The 19,801-nt window shown below is 32.9% G+C and overlaps 1 protein-coding gene across 1 annotated transcript in view; it reads left to right on the top strand.

Moving 5' to 3' along the window:
• Nucleotides 1-14,726, top strand: part of LOC127871825 (two pore channel protein 1-like) — a 30,520-nt gene extending 15,794 nt beyond the window's left edge. Inside the window, exons 7-19 of the mRNA XM_052415050.1 lie at nt 597-701; nt 2,601-2,727; nt 3,729-3,930; nt 4,507-4,651; nt 6,368-6,532; nt 7,161-7,225; nt 7,656-7,737; nt 8,124-8,193; nt 8,730-8,955; nt 9,567-9,657; nt 10,443-10,565; nt 10,973-11,145; nt 12,628-14,726. Of these exons, the coding sequence (XP_052271010.1) occupies nt 597-701; nt 2,601-2,727; nt 3,729-3,930; nt 4,507-4,651; nt 6,368-6,532; nt 7,161-7,225; nt 7,656-7,737; nt 8,124-8,193; nt 8,730-8,955; nt 9,567-9,657; nt 10,443-10,565; nt 10,973-11,145; nt 12,628-12,716 (1,663 nt within the window). The 3' untranslated portion in view covers nt 12,717-14,726. The remainder of the gene's footprint in view (nt 1-596; nt 702-2,600; nt 2,728-3,728; nt 3,931-4,506; nt 4,652-6,367; nt 6,533-7,160; nt 7,226-7,655; nt 7,738-8,123; nt 8,194-8,729; nt 8,956-9,566; nt 9,658-10,442; nt 10,566-10,972; nt 11,146-12,627) is intronic.
• The last annotated feature ends 5,075 nt before the right edge of the window (nt 14,727-19,801 follow it).

Raw genomic sequence — 19,801 nt, 5'->3', positions numbered from 1 at the left:
GCATTTGGACCGATACATTACAGCTTTTATTTATATACGGTATATTGATTTGAAAATTAAACATTCAATTCATATTTAAATCTAGATTTAAGAACACATAAACGAAAGGAGCTATTATGTACATGTATTAGCCGTTGGATAAAGGCAAGGTATTGAATAAACCTTATTTTTATCCAACGGGTCGTAATTTGTTATTTACAATCATTTAGCTGTAGGATACATCCCAAGACACGCACTTTTAAGGAATGAACTAGGTTAGCACCAAGCGAACAAATGAATATTATATAATTAATTTTTTTAAATATTGTTTTGCTATTCGCTTTATGAAAGAAGGGTCACATAAGCTTATTATCTAATCAGAACTCAATTTTGTATTAAATCAAAAACGATGTTTACCTCGCCATACCTTCTATATATTATCTAAGCGTTGGCAAATGATGGCGATGACACATTTTCTTTATCAATTAAAGTTATCGTTTTCTTAACTTTGTGCTATTGTGTTCGCGCGAAATTTAAATGATGGAAATAGGCTTCCTCAAACAAAACACAGAGTTACGTTTTTCAATGGAAGACTTATATGGACATATGTGTTACAGAACGGATATCAGCTTCCCGGATGGTACACCTTATTTCAAGAATTATATTGAAAGCTTCTGGCAACTGTACATTCTGGTCACTACAGCCAATAACCCGGATGTCATGTAAGTTGAGTAAATTTTAGTGTGAATAAAACTCTTTTAAATAACAGTTGGTCAAAACGCTATATCTCAAATGTTAAATGTTTACATTTTGATTATCTGTACCCCGTATATTGTTAGCTGTGAATATTCATGTATAGGGCTTTGATTTAAAGAAACCGCACGAGAACCTTCCATTTTATACTCCACCTTTTACAAATATATGACCGCTTTAAAGTTTATGGCCAAATCTTTTTAATATGTCTTCTTCTTTTGTTCATATGTAATTTGTCACTATTAGTTTAAAAATTAACACGCCAAAATGAATGTGTATTGTCTATTAAATATTCTATAGATTAACATGCAGTTTTACTTCTTATTAACGTCTAATTATTGTTGATAAAGAACATACCTCATACAATATGAGCTGTATGAATGATTGAATATACGTTATAAAGTAGAACCAGAACATAAAATAACTTACAATGTTCACAGTTTATCGGCCGACTATTTTTCACGAAAAATAGCACGCTGCCCTGCCGCTTTTCAGCCCCAACCCCTCTTGCCCCTTTTCTTCCCTCCCCTACCACTTTTTGTCTTGATACTTTTCTACACATGTCGTTATAATATCCCCTCAAACATATTTTGGTGGGTTTGGTTGGTTTCTATGTTTATTGGTTGATCAGTCGTTGATTTATACTAGACTTCCGACGAAATTGAAAATGTGCGACTGAATAATAGTCTTTCAATCAACTACGATTTCGAATAGCATTACAATGCTCTTATTTTCAAAATGAGAAAATGGATAGAAGGTTGCTATTTGCACAATTCCCTTAGGCTTTATTTGAGTAACATGAACTGTTCTCATATTTAAAAGAAAAACAAGTATGTGGCTATTTCTCTGAAAAAATCTTCAGGACATTAAAGAAACGGTGTGATTTTGGAGTGTTTTATTTTAAAAGGTTGTCCATCGAATTACCTCGTCGGTTTTTAAATCTCTAACATTCAACAAGTGTAGTAATGCGTGGATTGTTTCTCTGGATGCATTCGAAAGAGCTGACTGGTTGATGGCATCTTGGACAACAGTTAGACATTTAAACAACTCTTCCCACTTGCGAATATCATGAATATTCTATTATAATGCAATAAGTATAGGTGCGTATTTTTTTCTCTATTTAAAAATCCAAATCTCTGTTAAGTTGTGGTCATCTCGGGTAAAATTGTTACTCTGAATTACTTACTTAACAATTTGAATTGAAATGTAAGATTAAAAGTTTAGAAATAGGTTTTCCAAATTCCTTAATGAAAAACAGTACTTAGATATTTAATAAATATGGCTAATGTTTCATCAGAAAAAATGTAAACTCCCTACACGAAATAAAATCACAAATAATTTGTTCTTATTGCATTTAATGTAATTCAACCAAAATGCAGTCCTAATAAAAACAATGCTAAAAATATTAATAATTTATTATAACATATTATAAGATACTTTAAAAAAAGTAAACTCTCTTGAATTCGCTTATATCCCGACTTAAGACATTAATAAAACCATTCCTATTACTTTGTCAGTCAATGTTAGTAGCCAATTAATATACGTACATGTGTTAATAATAATTATAGCTGATTGACAAGACATAAACAGTCACGTACCTTCATTCAAAACAGTTATCTAAAACAGCGTAAGCATGCTACTTCTGAACGCATTTCACAAGCATTAATGTTCTTTAGATCTGAATATTAATCTATATTATTTACAGGCTACCAGTAAACACAATTTCCAAATTTCCAATTTAGTTTTAGTATTGTGTGCGGGGCGGTTATTCTCGTTGTCGAAGGCTGTTGAAAGGTTTATATTTCAAAGGTAAAATATCCTACGTCTTTACCACATCATACTTGATGTCCACAAAATATCGTTTTTAGGGTACCGGCTTACGACAAGAACCGGTTGTACTGTCTCTACTTCACGCTCTACATTATCATTTGCCTCTACCTGATGCTCAACATTCTGCTTGCCGTCACCTATAGCAGCTACAGGGACTGCATGAAGGTAAATGACTTCACCGTGATAACGTGAATATCACCATCGATGTGCGCTTTGATTGTATCAAGAATTCATTGAATCATACAAGGTATTATTAATGTTATTTCGAAAATGACTTATTGGGATGATTTTTCCGGCTGACAGGCTTTGGTTTTAAACATAAACTGCTTTTAATACGGACCAGTCACCAACACTGAATTAATTTTGTTTTCTAATTGCATGATTATGATAAATTTGTAGGAAACCATATTTGTGTTGCCATTATGGAAGTATAATTTTCGCTCGTGAATCAGAAACTTGTTTGAAACACTAAAACAGTTAAGCGATTGTTGTATTTTAGAAATATGTGAATAAAATGTTTGTTATATAACACCAATTGCTAATTAGGCCTTTTATTGACCAGTATTGAATGAGCCAAATCACATATTATGTTGTGACAAACTACTGTTGTGTGACTAAATTAATGAACCTTCAATAGGAAATCGTTTTTAAAGGAAATTGATATCTGATCAATGCCATTGTATAGTTTTCTGCCTTGTGTGACTTGACTTTTACGAATTTCTGTGCAATATATGCACGTATATTTCCGCCTTTCAAAGCTAATCTTTGCTGCTTAATTTTGCATGTCATTATTGAGTCTATATTTAATAAAGAAACAAAAAATATTACTTTGGCCATGTAGAAATCTTTAAACTAGCATGTTTACTAAAGATGCACAAACCACATACTTAATATAATAGTAATAATCATCGACCGTTTTTATTACTTTATTTTCTGAAAGCAGATCGTTAAGTATGTTTTATGCAACTACGTGAACTGTTGACAACTATAGTCAATTTGCACATGCTCAAAAATCGTTAAGATCAACGAAATTATGATGACACGGCGTCATGTTTAACTTTCGCAATTATCAAGCGCTCAAAACAATTCTAATGTTTCTTTGTGTATCATATAAAAAGGACACACGTCGATATAATTGCTACCTATACATCGTCTCATTGTTTAAGAATAACATCAGAAGAACCGCTCGAATAAAGAAAAACATTCTCCATCAAGCGTTCGAAGTGATCAAGATCAACGTTGACGGCAAAGAGATGGTGACGTATAAAACTTGGACGCGCCTTATACGCTTGGCCCACCCTAGAAAGACCAAGCACCAGATCGATCTCTTGATGATGGTTCTTGATGAGGACAAATCTGGCTTCATAAGTAAGATAGAAATATGCAAACTTAATGTCAATAGTTTATCACCATCATAACCGCCATCTTCCATCGTTTGCGACAACAGAAACCACGGTTTAAATACTTTCTGTTGATTATCGTTTATAAATCACTCCAGATACAATTTTCGAGATGATTTTTTAAATATTTTTTTAAAATAAAAAGGTAAGATATTTCCAACAATAAAATGTATTGACAAGATAAAGAAAATGAAGTACTTTTGCTGAACGTTTGGAAGTATAAATTATAATATATATACAAATGATCTTTGTAGACAAGGTACTGGAGTCGTGAACACTAAAAATCAAGATCCTTAAATTAAGAACTTTCTTCCTATATGCTTAATCTTTCTATCAATAGTGAATTTCTATCAATATAGAACACAGAGTTTAGTGTCACATTTAAACATATCCGCATTGCCATTTAATTTTGGTATAACTATATATAGTAATATATTTTACTAGATCTATAGTAGATATATTTTATGAAAAAACAAGTACACACAAACAGCGTTAGTACAATAATGATTCTATCCCAAACCATTCTTTCACCGTGTGTTCACAGGTCGCAGCCAGTTCCTGAACATTGCGGATCTACTGAATGTGCCGATATCCGTTGTCTCAGAGCGCAAAACTTTCCTCGAGATCCACTTCCCACGCTTCTACCTTAGCCCCGCAAGCAGGCTTATTCGCCGTTTAGTCAGCTCTTTGTAGGCATTTGTATCTCTCTCTCTCTCTCTCTCTCTCTCTCTCTCTCTCTCTCTCTCTCTCTCTCTCTCTCTCTCTCTCTCTCTCTCTCTCTCTCTCTCTCTCTCTCTCTCTCTCTCTCTCTCTCTCTCTCTCTCTCTCTCTCTCTCTCTCTCTCTCTCTCTCTCTCTCTCTATATATATATATATATATATATATATTAATTTCTGTTGTTACGGCTATGAAGGTTTGAATGTTATATGCATCTTTATGTGTAAAATTTCATTTGTCTGTATGTATTTGTCAAAATGTGTCTTTGTGCTTATTTTTAAATGAATTTTTGTTTGGGTAATATCTGATTGAACGTAAAAGTGTCTTTGTGTGTGAAATGTTTCCTTGTATGTAGGTTTTTATGTCTTGAATAACTCTTTTGTAGTTGAAACGTCTCCGTTTTTTTGTTATTTCTTCAAATTGCATTGATTAAAAAAATCTGCTGAAAACATTAACATATGTTGAACTTTCAGATTTACCACTATTTTTTCAAAATTTCACCAAAGAATATTATAAAATTAATATATATATTGTTTTATTTTTTGCTCAAAATTCTGCAAATGAAGAACACTTAGCAAATTTAACACAAAATTTAAAGGGACCGTCAACCACGAATGACGAAAAAAGAAAAGTTCTTAAATACCGTATTTTTTACAATTATTAGTTTATATTGATTAAAATATCACGACTGGTTTATAACATTATTTGAAAAAGTGGTTAAGATTTCATATTTTCATATATTCGGTAATACGATTTTACGGGGTATCTGTATAGGTTTTACTACCGGTTAACTATAAATAACGCAAGTAGATTGATCATCATCGTCACGTAGTAAACCCAGGCAAACTGTGCATGCTTAGTGAATTGCATATATTTTATATATAAAATTATCAATCTTTATGCGTTATTTTTTGTGTATATATCGTTGTGACACATATTTTTGCGATGTACTTTCGATTTCGCATCGCGAAATTGTATTACCGAATATACTGAAAATATGAACTTTTTCAAGTAATGTAATATACCAGTCGTGATATTTTAATCAATATAAACTAGTTATTGTAAAATTATTCGGCATTTTAGAACTTTTCTTTTTTCGTGATTCGTGGTTGACGGTCCCTTTAAAACTTACAATTATGGCAGCTAAAGAGTGCATTTTGCCCAAACAAGGGTTGGTGGTGGGCCATCCACCTTTTTATGCTATACGTTTTTAAAAATAGTTCTTTATATATGTGAAATTTCACCTTCAATTCTAATGCAGACCGTTTCCTATGATTTAAGTTAAGCAAGTATTTAATTTACTTCATTGTTTCAAGCATTGCAACCACAACTTTTTAAATATAAAACGTTTCACTCGAATTAAATCGCATCGCGATCCAAGGCTGTTAGGTTCATTCTTGTAAGTTAACATTTAATTAAACGACTTATTGTTCACAATAGTATAATGTGTTGTTTAATCTGATTATCGTTTTCTATAGGAACCTTATTTTAATAAATGACACCGTTGTTGCGGTCAAAGTAATTGTCTGTTAATATTCCTGTCAGATTACTTTTTGTGTTGTTACCAACGTAACTGGCAGAAATATTGATATATATGTTAGAATTATTTTTGCTTAATATAAATTTAACGTTGTTTTTTATGTGTTTCATATGTGAATGACTATATGTATGAATATATGTATCTATAGGTACTTCAGTCTAGCATATGACGCCATCGTGGTTGCAAATGTGGCTGTGATCTGCGCCAACTACGAAAAGGCTGACTGGTTATTCGCGGTTCTCTATATCGTAGAGATCGTCTTGAAATGGTTCACATACGGCACTAGAAGATACTTTATGAACACCCAAAACTGGTAATTCTGGTTGAATTAAAATCAGTATAGTAATCAGTACCATTTTAAAGATTTTCATCAGATTTAACAGCTATAACATATTAATTTTTTTAATGAAAATATCAAAACCCTAACAAAAAAAGTTGTATGTTATCGGAGATCCTATAACAAGACTTTCGCTTTTCTTACTTATTATATCGCCCCATATGTGCAAAAAGTACCACGTGCCTTCTAATTTCGATGTCACATGGTTCCTTTTTGCACCAAGGGGACGAAATATTATTGTATATTTTTTTTATTTCGTAATATTGTCGTTACGTCGCATAAGCATTAAACATATAATACAGACTTTTGTAAAATAATTTAATAACTTTCCCTTCGTGAGAAATCACTTTATACATGATTTCATTTTGTGATTTACTTCTTTCAATATTGAAACGCATATGGTTGTTGATGTCATTTGATTTATTTGAAACGCCAGTATTTATTTTATGCCTTTTTAAATTAAATCTCTAGAACATGTCCCTAATTGTGTGATTTTCTTGTTTCGAAAATGATAGTTTGTTGTTGATGTAAAATTCCTTGTTTCATATTATCTGTATTTATTATATTCCTCATTACTTAATTTGACATACAATATATGTTCCAGGTTTGATGTGATAATAACTCTGATATCTGTGGTAGTTCTTATTATCGTTGACTCCGAACAGACAGGTAATTACATCTGAGTTTTTTTGTGTAACCCTGGCAAAAGTGCTTTGTAGCAAGAAGCATACTGGATAATACATAGAACAAATTAAAGACAATATCTTAAGAAAAATAAATAATCAGATTTTAAATATAGATGAGAGCATTACTCATATAATGACAAAAATGGATTCAATAACAAGAAAAGTACATATAGAAATGCACAATTGTAGAAACAAGTGGGTTTGTTTTTTCCAATAATACTATATTTGGGCAATTAATTGAACTTCCTCAAATAATGTTCCACTTAAAACATACTAAAGTGTATAACTGTTTTGCTCTTCTACATTTAAAACTAAAAAAAGTAGCAAATTTTTTCATATACAGGTACACTTATTTGAAATACTTATGAGACTCGTTCAATTTATGCGATAATCATGTTCTGCTTATTTTTCAGGCAAGGTAACGCCGGAAATTCTGAGTGTTCTTAATGTGTTTCGTATATTCAGAATTCTTCGATGCCTTAGGGAGTTCGAAAGGTACTTAAAATTGGTCAGCACTATACAAGTACAAGTATTGCTATACGTCTCTGTCAAATTAACTTATGAAAACGAAGCAACCAGTTTTGGTTCTTTGTGCAATTTTGATACATATTAACATAATGGTCAACATACATAATAATTGTAGTCTGGCAAAAAATCTATTTGGGCGTGTTGTTTATTCAGAAAAAATCTGGTGCTAGTACATGTATGATTGTAAGACTACTCTGTTAGAATGTTTAGCAATTTCTTTCCAGTATAAATATGTTGAATGCTAAAATACATTCTTTATGTTTTTAAACATTGATATCAGACGACAAATTTTGTAAGAAAACCAGTTCCAACATTTAGATTAATTACGTTAGGGAATTTTATTTGTGTTTCAGATTTCGTATTATATTTGGAGCAGTGTTCAACGTGTCTTTCTTAATTATTACATACTGTGGGATATTGTTTGTAAGTGGTGTTTACTTTTCATGTTATTTCAATAAAGATATAGAGGATATTTATTGGATTCGATGGAATATCGATTTTATTTCACGTGTGATCATAAACAAATATTTTCACGAGTGGCGCAGCAACAAGTGAAAATATGAATGTTTAATGATAACGAGTGAATTAAAAATTAATATTCCATCGAATCCAACAAATTTTCTTTTTCTTTTATGTTTTTTTTTTCACCGTTTATATCACTTTTTTAAACAGTGAAATACCAGTTTTATTTCACTGATTTTTCTCTTTAAACCACCGGAAAGCATATAATAAATAATATTAACTACATGATTTAACGTAACCTCACATACATATTATATATTAATATAATACATTTGACTTAATCGCATATGAAATGTTTGAAGAATATTCAAAACACATTTTGTTTGAAATATATAAAAAAAAAAGTGATGAACGTAAATAAAGTTCAAGTAAATACAATAATTATAAACACTTTACACATTTGAGAATCATAACTATATGATCATCTATTTTATCAGATAGTGTTCTATTGTTTCGCCATCATCGGCATAGAGGTGTTTAGTGGCAAAATAGAGTTTCTTGAGTACAACCAAAGTAGCCCCACGTTTAAACAAAAAACGTGCAATAATGCGGCTCTGAACGGAAGTATGTACAGTACCAGCCGCTACTGTGGCATCAATTTTAATGACATCGTCAGTGCACACGTTCTTCTAGCGTCGTTGTTGGTTGTAAACAACTGGCATGGTATCCTCTGTGTTGGTTACCGCATAGAAGTAGATGTTCATTTACTTCAGTTGGTATACCCTCATTTATATTATGTTTGTGAAGAGTTGATTGTTCTCTAAAATTATTAAATTACATAATTGGATGTACACATACTTCAAAACCGATTTCACTACTGTTCAATTTATAGTCTGTGCTATTATTGCTGCAATTATTTTAAACACAGACAACTATTTTTATTTCAATTGTTAAATTATTTCTATCTATGTTAAAGTTGCTGTTTTCTTGGTTTTACGTGTTTCAGTTGCTTGCGTTGATGTGTTGGTTCATTATCTACCCAACTCAACGTGTGTATAGATATTTCAATTGCATGAAAAGATCCACTTGTTTTATTACATAAAACTCTATGTCGATTAGACTATTAAAATGAACGACTCACTTAAAATGTTTTTGCAAGCATAAACTGCTTACATTTTGTAATTAAATGTCCTTGTATCGTAAATTATTTGACAAGAACATTGGGGAAAGAACCTAACTTAAGCTTTTTTTTGTACAGTCATATAATGGATTGCGTAAAATCTTAGGTTTGATAACTTGTGTTTGCTACTGGTTTCCTTGACACTCATGTTCAGTGATCTGTGACGGTTACGTGTTGGTGACCAGCAAGGTTGCCCGGATATACTTCATGAGTTTTCATCTCTGTGTCACCATCGTCGTCATGAAGTAAGTAATAATTACGAGCAAAGGTTTAATAATATCTGTGTGGTTTCCATGATATCATGGTATAAACCAGCTACATCCTGAACTAAGCATCCATGAAATAAACAGGCTCAAAAACCGGAATACATGTATGTGTTCTGCTCAATAATAAACCGACATATTAATGTTAATGTGATATTATGACATTAAACTGAACAGTTAAATTAAATCCTTAGATTTCTGATACATTAAGTGTATTTTTTAACATATGCAAATGCATTGTGGACAAATGTTTTACGTTTGTATTTTCCAAACACAAGAAATAAAATAGTAATTAGAAATGATTTATGTGCGAATTACTCAGTTTAATTGTCGCAAACATATTTGCTTCCCACAAATTGCTTACTTTTAGTAGAGATATGTGTAAATAAAAATATTGAATAAGACATGCGTTATGCACGTGTAAGTTCTAATTTAGAAGAACGCAGTCTGAATCGCCATCTCCAATTAGGCCGTATTCCCCAACCCATTCTTAGACTTAAGAAAAAAGAACAGACTTAGAGCCTAGCAAAATACTTCCAGCGTTTGAATATATACCGGCTATCGCTGGTGAATATGTCATTCTACAAGAACAATGATGTAGATAGAGGTGGTGAATGCCAAGTTTGACTCAAAAGTTAAAGAAATTTAGAATATTGTAATTTAAAGATTTTTCTTTATTCTTAGACTTAAGCCTAAGAGTTGTTTGGTGAATGCGAGCCCTGGTTTATCCTAAAATAAAATTTTGTGCGTGTTTAATACAATTATAGCATCGTCACGGCCTTCATTTTGGACATGTTCATGTACGAGTACACGTTCGCCAAGAAAGGAAACATCGACACGAAGGTCGAGCAAACCATCAAAAATCTGCAGCTGGGTATCGACGATGAAACGTGAGCGCTCATGTGTGAAGATATCACAAATTATTTTGTTTAATTGATATGTATAACAAATTTAACAAATCTTTCGAATAGGAATATTTTACATGCGAGAAGTGTTGTGTGGCTCGCAGCTTAATCGGTTGTAGTATTTGGACTCAACCTTTATTTACTATTTGAGTTGAAAAAACATGTGAAGACTTTTCGTGATTGGCCAAGTCTTAATATGAAGAGACTTTTATGGTAATCTTGAACGGTTCTTTTGTATTCACAATGCAATGTTTTTTTCTTGATTCATAATCAAACGATATTTGAAGCGTTGATTACAGTAAAGATATAATTATCAAATGAGTACTATGTTATTTTAGTGTTACCTACAACGATATCTCCTTAATTTTATAAATTGTTTTAAATTGTTTCAGTGGGATGGAAATTAAAAAGGAAAGTAAGCCTTCACACACCCAAAAAGAGGAAAACCCTAGTATGTTCCACACCAAAAGCATGTTAAAACGACTACAAATGAAAAGCACAATTCACCTGAGCCGACCAAATTTATCCAGATACGATGGTATTCGTTTCCATATTAAGCGCAGAGGTAAGATGTTTGATCTGGTTTAAAACCTTAATCATAATTTAACCTGCGAAGTCTTATTAGATAAATGTAATGCTCATTTGTCTATTATATGAAACCATATTAAATATTCAGTTTTGCAAAAACACAAACAATTTTTCTCAGTATTTTATAAACACGGCATGGTGTGTTTAGCCACATTTTCATTCTGCAATATACACTATAGACGCCAATAATAATTCGTTTTTATTTTATGCTACAAACTGTAAATGACCAAAATCTATTTAAAATACATTTAGTTGTTATACATGAACATTTAATAAAGCGCTGTAACTCCATTACTAATGAAACGTTATTGTTTTAGTACTACGCACATACTCTCTAGTAGTCAATCATTTAACGAAGCTCCATTTGGACCCCTTTCATTCTTTTAAGTTAAGATCTGCAGAATGCAAACACAGAATGTTATCGAGCACATGCAAAGTACCAAGAGCGTTAATTCAAAAACACTGAATATATCATTAAAGGTATTTCACTCTAAAATTACACATATTTTTCTTTGTAGATTTTCGAAGTTTCACAATAATGTCTCCAATTTAAATGAAATCACATAATTAAAACGAATTTTAACAAACACAGGTGTTTGGCGCGTGGCCAAGTCACTAAACACTATTAATATGTCTTAAAACAAAAGTTTTATCAATTTGACAAAAAAATCTTATATAATATATATGAACAGGGTAGGTATCTCTCGACACAGAAAAATCACCTGCATCATCATTTTGAAGCCATTTGTTGCCTAAATGGCTGTCGATGTTTGTAAACTATATTCTAGATTGTTGGGAAAGGTTGCCTTCTGACGAAAAATGACCACGAACGGATTATTGCCAAGTTCATAATTACGAAAAAAAACACTTCTCTATCTCGTAAAAATGCTACGTCGGCTCTCGTCTGACCGAACGTTCAGTCTGAGTTGAACAAAAATGAACATTATCGAAATACCACACCAACCGAACATGACCAGCAACCGCATTAATACAATAAACAAATACGAGTTTATCAACTTTCAAAACAGGTGTGTCGTTTTGTTTGCGTTATAACGTCGAAATCTTTGTAAATCTGGCATTCTTTATCGCTAATCGAGTCCAGCTCCATGCCGATCTGATAAAGCAAGTTTACAAATGGGCTATAACACTAGACATTGGAAAGGGAAACAGAGCTAGTTCTCATACTCTGCAAAGTCCCATAAAGTTCAATATAAGTTTATTTATAATCAGTTCGACAAACTTACATAAGGACAGACGGGCGGACAAACTGAAAGATATTCGGAATTACGGAAGGGGCGATTATTATTTTGCGCCCTTTTGAGGCACACAAAAGCAAACGGATGTCACCACTCAATATGAGGAGAAATATCGCATATTCACTAATGCACTCGTAAAAATATTAATTTTCAATGTGACGCCGAAGAAAATTTAGAATAATATATCATTTCTATGGTAACAGGTTGGATGAAGACCGAATTGCTACTAGAACAGCTGCTTGAGCAGGAAGAAGAGAACGCAGTCAATGAACATGATCATGAGGAGTTATAAATGTATATTGCTTCAGCAACAATAACTACATACCATGGTGTGGAATAGCCGCCCATGTGGAATAGAGAAACCGCAAAAATTGTATCCAATTCAAATTGTAACGTATTCCGTAGGATCGGCATGTTATTCGTTCATGACATATACATCTATAGCGTGATTTATTCAATTCTATAAGTTAAACAATATCTTGTCCCTAATTAATCCTCGAAAATGTGTATTTGTTGAACGGCTGACGAACGGAGTCATATTTACGTCACGTTTAAAGACTTTTACCTGGAATAATTACCAAACATAATGCAAAGCATAATGTAGCAGTGCATTTTACTTATCATAATGAACATGCAAGTCTTGTAAGATAAGGACTATATTTGTTGTAAGTTCTTTTTTCTTAAATCTTTACGCCATTTTAATAAAACAAATATTTACTGACGACCTATGTGTAATTAGCTTGCAATGCTTATTAACAAAATATAATATGATTTAAATACTATACATTTGTACAGCTATGATATCACCTTTGTAATATCATTTTAGATGTCATTTAGAAATGTGTTTATATCTGGAAATGTCTTCTATTTAATATTCCATACCAAATCACTGATAAATATTTACCATAATTAGATTTAATTGTATATTTATTGTTCTGAAAATCATCAGGACCTTTTGAACGTTATTTTGAAAAACTTTAACATGCTGGCGCTTTTATATACTGTCATCGTCATAAACATGTTTGTTCTTGTATCGATAAATATGTTATCTAACTGATTAAAATACTTGAGTTTTCCGAAAAGCAATTGTGAAGCGCTAATTTCTGAAACATGAATTCGAAGGATCGAATACTAAACCGGTGTCTAACCAATGTAACAAGTCGTGATCTTTCCGAATTTTACTGCATACTTACGTTATGACATTATGTAATATACAGGTTTCAGGTTAATTGCATTTGCACCTCATTATTGTATTTTTATCGGTGTTTTATTTGTATGTGCATTTCTGCGCTCATTTTTTGCGCTTAATATTGTATTTTTATCGTTGTGTTATTATCATGTACATCACTTTTTTCATTATTGTATTTTCATCTTTGTGTTATTTGCATGTGCATATCGATGCTGATTATTGCATTTGTATTGCTTTGCATTCTTACAGACTTTCAATTCCGCCTTATATGAACTATCTACGAAGATCAAATTATTTCAACCAGTAGAAATTACATATAAACAACAGCTATCAGAACGATGCCGATATTTTTTGTCTTATACATTAATAAGGCACGATTTATTTGTTTTAATATTAGGCAATACCATAGGAACATTTGAAGGTGACTACGTGTAAAACAATGGTGTTCTCTTGATGTCGAAAAAATATGATCTCTTGACGTAAAAAAGTAGCTAAGCACAATATAATACAATGGTTTGAAGAAATAATTACACTTTATGTTTATGTTCAGGAATCCTTTTCTGTGCACTTAATAAATAAATAGCAATTAAAACGGAGTGAAATAAGTTTTATATTAATAAAGCTCATCTATGTTATTGAATTATGTGACATTGTGTAATTTTGTGGACAAATGAATAAAACTACTTCATCCTATAGTTACTTACCTGGTTCATAGGAAAATTGATTTTTCGAATGCAATAACAATATGATACGTGCAGAGAGTTCATACAAAAACCGTAACACATTTGCCGGTTAACCTCTATGTATGACATTGTATGGTACGTAAAAAGGGAACTTTATTTTGCTCTGAACTTTACAACAATTCAACAAATCGACAGAGGTATAGAGCACATATGACCAGGAATGGCTTGGCTAAGCCTACAATTCGCGCAATCAGCAGAACTACACATACCCTGAAATAATAATGTTTCAACAAAAGTTTTCAGTTAAGCTCTTTTTGACTTCTTTTTAAACAGGAAACATTATTTCTTTCTTAATTTGACCATCATGATACACGGATCATGTATAGCAGTAGCATTTCATGACGATATCAACACCATTATCAAGATGAAAAGTAATAGCATACCCTTTGATGTACAAGAAAAGCTTTTTCATTTACCACTGTATTCGATAGACTATCGTCAGTTTGTTATGCCAGAGAAATGTATGGATTACCGTCTCTTACACAAAGTTTTGCACTTTGCTAAATGTTAAAATGTAAGAAAATGAGTTACTTGTAAATGCCGAACTTATCTATCTTGGCAAGAAGAATGTATCGTTTGTGCATGCCTTATATGCATGTTTATACAAATATTGGTATGTTAATTATGTACTTGTATATTGTTAAATAAAATTATTACAAATACGTTAAAAAAAGAAATAACGAAATTGAGGAATCGGAAACAGCTATAAACGAGAGCATGAAGGACAAATATGACGGAAATGAATAGGAGCCATTACTACTAGCATTCAGAGGGGCGACGACAGGCCCTACATCTAAAACTCGCTGGTATATCCTGAGTATTGTTTCTAGACATTTAAGTCAACCCACAGTAGAACCGTGCTTATTGTTGGTGTAAATATATTAATTATGCCCCCCTTCGAAGAAGAGGGGGTATATTGCTTTGCTCATGTCGGTCGGTCGGTCGGTCGGTCGGTCGGTCGGTAGGTCGGTCGGTCGGTCGGTCCGTCCACCAGGTGGTTGTCGTATGATAACTCGAGAACGCATACGCCTAGGATCATGAAACTTCATAGGTAGATTGATCATGACTCGCAGATGACTCCTATTGATTTTGAGGTCACTAGGTCAAAGGTCAAGGTCACGGTGACCCGAAATAGTAAAATGGTTTTCGGATGATAACTCAAGAACGCATACGCTTAGGATCATGAAACTTCATGGGTAGATTGATCATGACTCGCAGATGACCCCTATTGATTTTGAGGTCACTAGGTCAAAGGTCAAGGTCACGGTGACCCGAAATAGTAAAATGGTTTCCGGATGATAACTCAAGAACCCATACGCCTAGGATCATGAAACTTCATGGGTAGATTGATCATGACTTGCAGATGACCCCTATCAATTTTGAGGTCACTAGTTCAAAGGTCAAGGTCACGGTGACCCGAAATAGTAAAATGGTTTCCGGATGATAACTCAAGAACCCATACGCCTAGGATCATGAAACTTCATGGGTAGATTGATCATGACTCGCAGATGACCCCTATCAATTTTGAGGTCACTAGGTCAGAGGTCAAGGTCACGGTGACCCGAAATAATAAAATGGTTTCCGGATGATAACTCAAGAACGCATACGCCTAGAATCATGAAACTTCATAGGTAGATTGATCATGACTTGCAGATGACTCCTATTGTTTTTGAGGTCACTAGGTCAAAGGTCAAGGTCACGGTGACCTGAAATAGTAAAATGGTTTTCGGATGATAACTCAAGAACGCTTTTGCCTAGGATCATGAATCTTCATAGGTAGATTGATCATGACTCGCAAATGACCCCTATTGATTTTGAGGTCACAAGGTCAAAGGTCAAGGTCACGGTGACCCGAAATAGTAAAATGATTTTCGGATGATAACTCAAGAACGCTTTTGCCTAGGATCATGACACTTCATAGGTACATTGATCGTGACTCGCAGATGACCCCTATTGATTTTCAGGTCACTAGGTCAAAGGTCAAGGTCACAGTGACAAAAATTGTGCTCACACAATGGCTGCCACTACAATGGACAGCCCATATGGGGGGCATGCATGTTTTACAAACAGCCCTTGTTAAAGGTGGTTATAATAATAAATTTAAACAAAACACACATAAATGCAAAAATCAATAATCTTAACTTATTGAAAAACAACAACGATTTAAAAAAAATATGCTATTGACGCATATGGCAATTTAAAACATGTAAGTAAATTGAACTTCTGAATAAGAACATTATCTTTTCATGTTTGAATCTATTATCGATCACTGTATGAAAGAACAATAACTTTCCGAGCGAAAATTGTCACATAGTTTTCAAATAGCAATCATTATCGATTGTGTGTTCTCGTTCGCGAACTATGGTCATCAAAGTAATTGTTTATTTAAACAAGTCAAAAGTATCTTTATCATTACAAATTCCATAAAACTTTTCACTTGACATGTGCATGGACTATTGAAGATTTAGTAACACATTGTATGGGAGATAAAATCAACTGCATTCATGTCTATGCATACTTGAATAACGTTCATCCCATGAAACTATACGACCGTCATCGGACACATAACTAGGCGACAAAATACTAAAAAGTAGGCTAATTTACAACATGTTCTGTTTAGAAACATCCCCGTTTATCCATACCTTCTGAATTTCAAAGATTAATATGTAAAGCGTATCTTTACTTGACGTGGATTTTCAACATTTAATATGCACTTAAATAAGTCTAATTTGCATAGATTCTTTTTTCTTATGACTAATGGCTGCCTAAAAGGCAATGACTATTAATCAAAAGCTCTGGCAAAGATTCACACATTTCGGTAAGCTTCCGTTCCAGCCGGTTGTAGTGTTCTGTAATGCATCTGCCAATAAGCACTACAGGCTTTCAGCCATAGTCCAAATATTGCAAATGTTAACTGTTCATTAGTATCAAACAATTCCTTAACACTATTCATCCCGTGTATTTTGCAGTCTGCTTGCTATCGGCCAAGGGATTAATGGCCTTGCTACGAGTGTTACTATGGCAATGCCGGCGGCAGTCTCCAACACGTGGTTCGGACTGTCAGAGAGAACGACAGCCACAGCCATATCGGTTCTGTTATCACCTATGGACGGCGCGTCGGAATTCATATCTTGACAAAAATACATGTCTGAAAATAATTAAATTTCGCCCTATAAGCATGCATTAAAATAACAGAATATTCATTAAGGTATCATTTGAAAAACTTTTTAAAATTCCAATAATTTAGTCAATAATCATAAAACAAGCATTTACATCTATGCCCTGAATAAGCCAGCATAACTAGTGTTTATGAATTCTTCTCACTCTGTACAGTTTGAAGATGCGTTTTCTTTTACGTTTTATATATGGCATGCAACAGCCAATGCGGAATTTAAATTACGGTTGTAAGTACGCAAATGTATTTATCGTGCAAAAGGTGCTCTCAACAGCATTGAAACAACATAAAGATTGCCGATCTTATTTTTATTGCTTTTTTTTGTCAAACTGCTAGCAGTTTTCTTTCGTTTGCTGTACTAACCAAATAAGTTTGAAATCAGCTTAATGACAAATCTTGCCAAGACAGAGTATTTGTATTTGTTCTTACTTAACAAAGATTGTGAGAATAGAATTATAGAAATTATGCTTTTTTATTATCATCCTTTTTTTCTATAACAATAGCTCTAGATAATATTTAAACCACTCTTTTCGCAATCCGATTCGGAGACACGATCAGTGGGCATTATATATGTAAAAAAAGTTGTAATTTGCAAAAGCTCCAATATTTGATTTTGATAAAAAACGGAACCTCTAAGTCAAAACCTATTGTACGAAACGGGTAATAGTACGAACGTCATGTTGCTCAGCACACTACTTCAGGATTGTTACACTTATTAATACTGTAATTAACGAATCATCAATCGCAAAACGAATTAGATAACTTATATTTGTTTATTTTTTTAACCTAATTTGTTTTTTGTCTTTATTTCCTGATGCATTCGACGACCCTAATTACAATACCTCGCTGAACACAATTACTTAATTTCTCTATTCAAAGGACCTAAACAATTATTTAATGTGAAGCTGGGTGTAATGTGAAATGTCATGGCTGCAAATGACTTGCAGGGTGCTTTTTTGGACCCCACTGAGGGAAATAAAACATAGCCGATGTGAAATAATTATATATTTTATTATTACATGAATTGTAGGTGATGATCACGCATCAAAATAGAACTGTGTCTTTGTCCGCATTGCGGTGCCTATTGTATACAACATTGCAATAAGTAACAACGTTTGAATATTGTCGATTCGTCAGTCAGTAAACACACAGGATTACATATATTGTACACAAAAGCGCACCAAACAGCCTTTTTAGTCAAGATTTTAGTCTTTTTAAAAGTATGTTGGTAGAGATGTCTGCTCATCTTTTTAAAGAACCATAACAGAGGTTGCGCTAATGTAGACGGCGTTAAAGGATTTCCGATATACCAAAAACTATTGAAGCAGCTTCCGGAGATCCATTTGTCACGGTAAATAAAGTTAACGTTCTCCTTCTCAAGAAACTGAATGATCTTTTTAGATGTGTCGCTTGAGGAACTGTCCTGATGGAACACCGTTGACTTACGACCTTGTTAACTCTGTTTCGGAACGTTATTTCGAAGAAACGGCTTCAATACCATATTGATATTAAAGTTGCTATAAACTTTAGTTCCTTTGTTGATAAAGCGATTTTTTTCTCAGAGACACCTAGTCCATGAAACCCTTGGCGAAAGAGTATCGCTTAACGAAGTTCAGTGTTTCGCTTTCTGTTTCTCCTTTTCTCATGAAGCAAATTTTGCGTCGCCCGCACGACCCAGGTAAATAGAAATACTTACGTTTACAGATCTAGATACACATAATGTGTGTTTTCATTTAAATCAAAATGTTCTTTTGCTTTGGCATACAGTAGTATATGTAAAAGATGTGATTTGAACTGAACCATGTTCATTGTTTTTACAGTTGTTTTCTTTATTTTACTACATCACGTTAAACTGCGGTTGTGAACAAACGACCCTGGTGACCTATTTTTTAATTTTAACTTTTAAAAAGTAATACACAATAACACGTTTGGGTTAGTCTGAACAAAAATTAGGCACGGAGAAGACTTTAATAATAATAAATGGTTTATGCAAATAACTGATGTTTAAATTTGAACTTATTTTGTTCTTTATAATTCAATTATTCAAAAATCATTTGATGGTTTATATTAATTTGCAATCAAGTTTAATCAGTATTATATGGAGAGAGAGGGATAGAGGTTTCTCACTTATTGACTCAATTTGTAAGGCATTGGCTTATTATCAAATTATCCTGAAATATGTATGTTGTTCAAGTGCGAATAAAACGATAAGAGCAATTGACACCCATGCTTTTTCAATTTTATTTTTCTATCCACAACAGTTGGCTCTA

The sequence above is a fragment of the Dreissena polymorpha genome, chromosome 3, assembly GCF_020536995.1.
Source record: "Dreissena polymorpha isolate Duluth1 chromosome 3, UMN_Dpol_1.0, whole genome shotgun sequence".
NCBI lineage: Eukaryota > Metazoa > Mollusca > Bivalvia > Myida > Dreissenidae > Dreissena > Dreissena polymorpha.
Note: the sequence above shows the minus strand (reverse complement) of the source record. Positions and strands in the feature narration are given on the sequence as shown.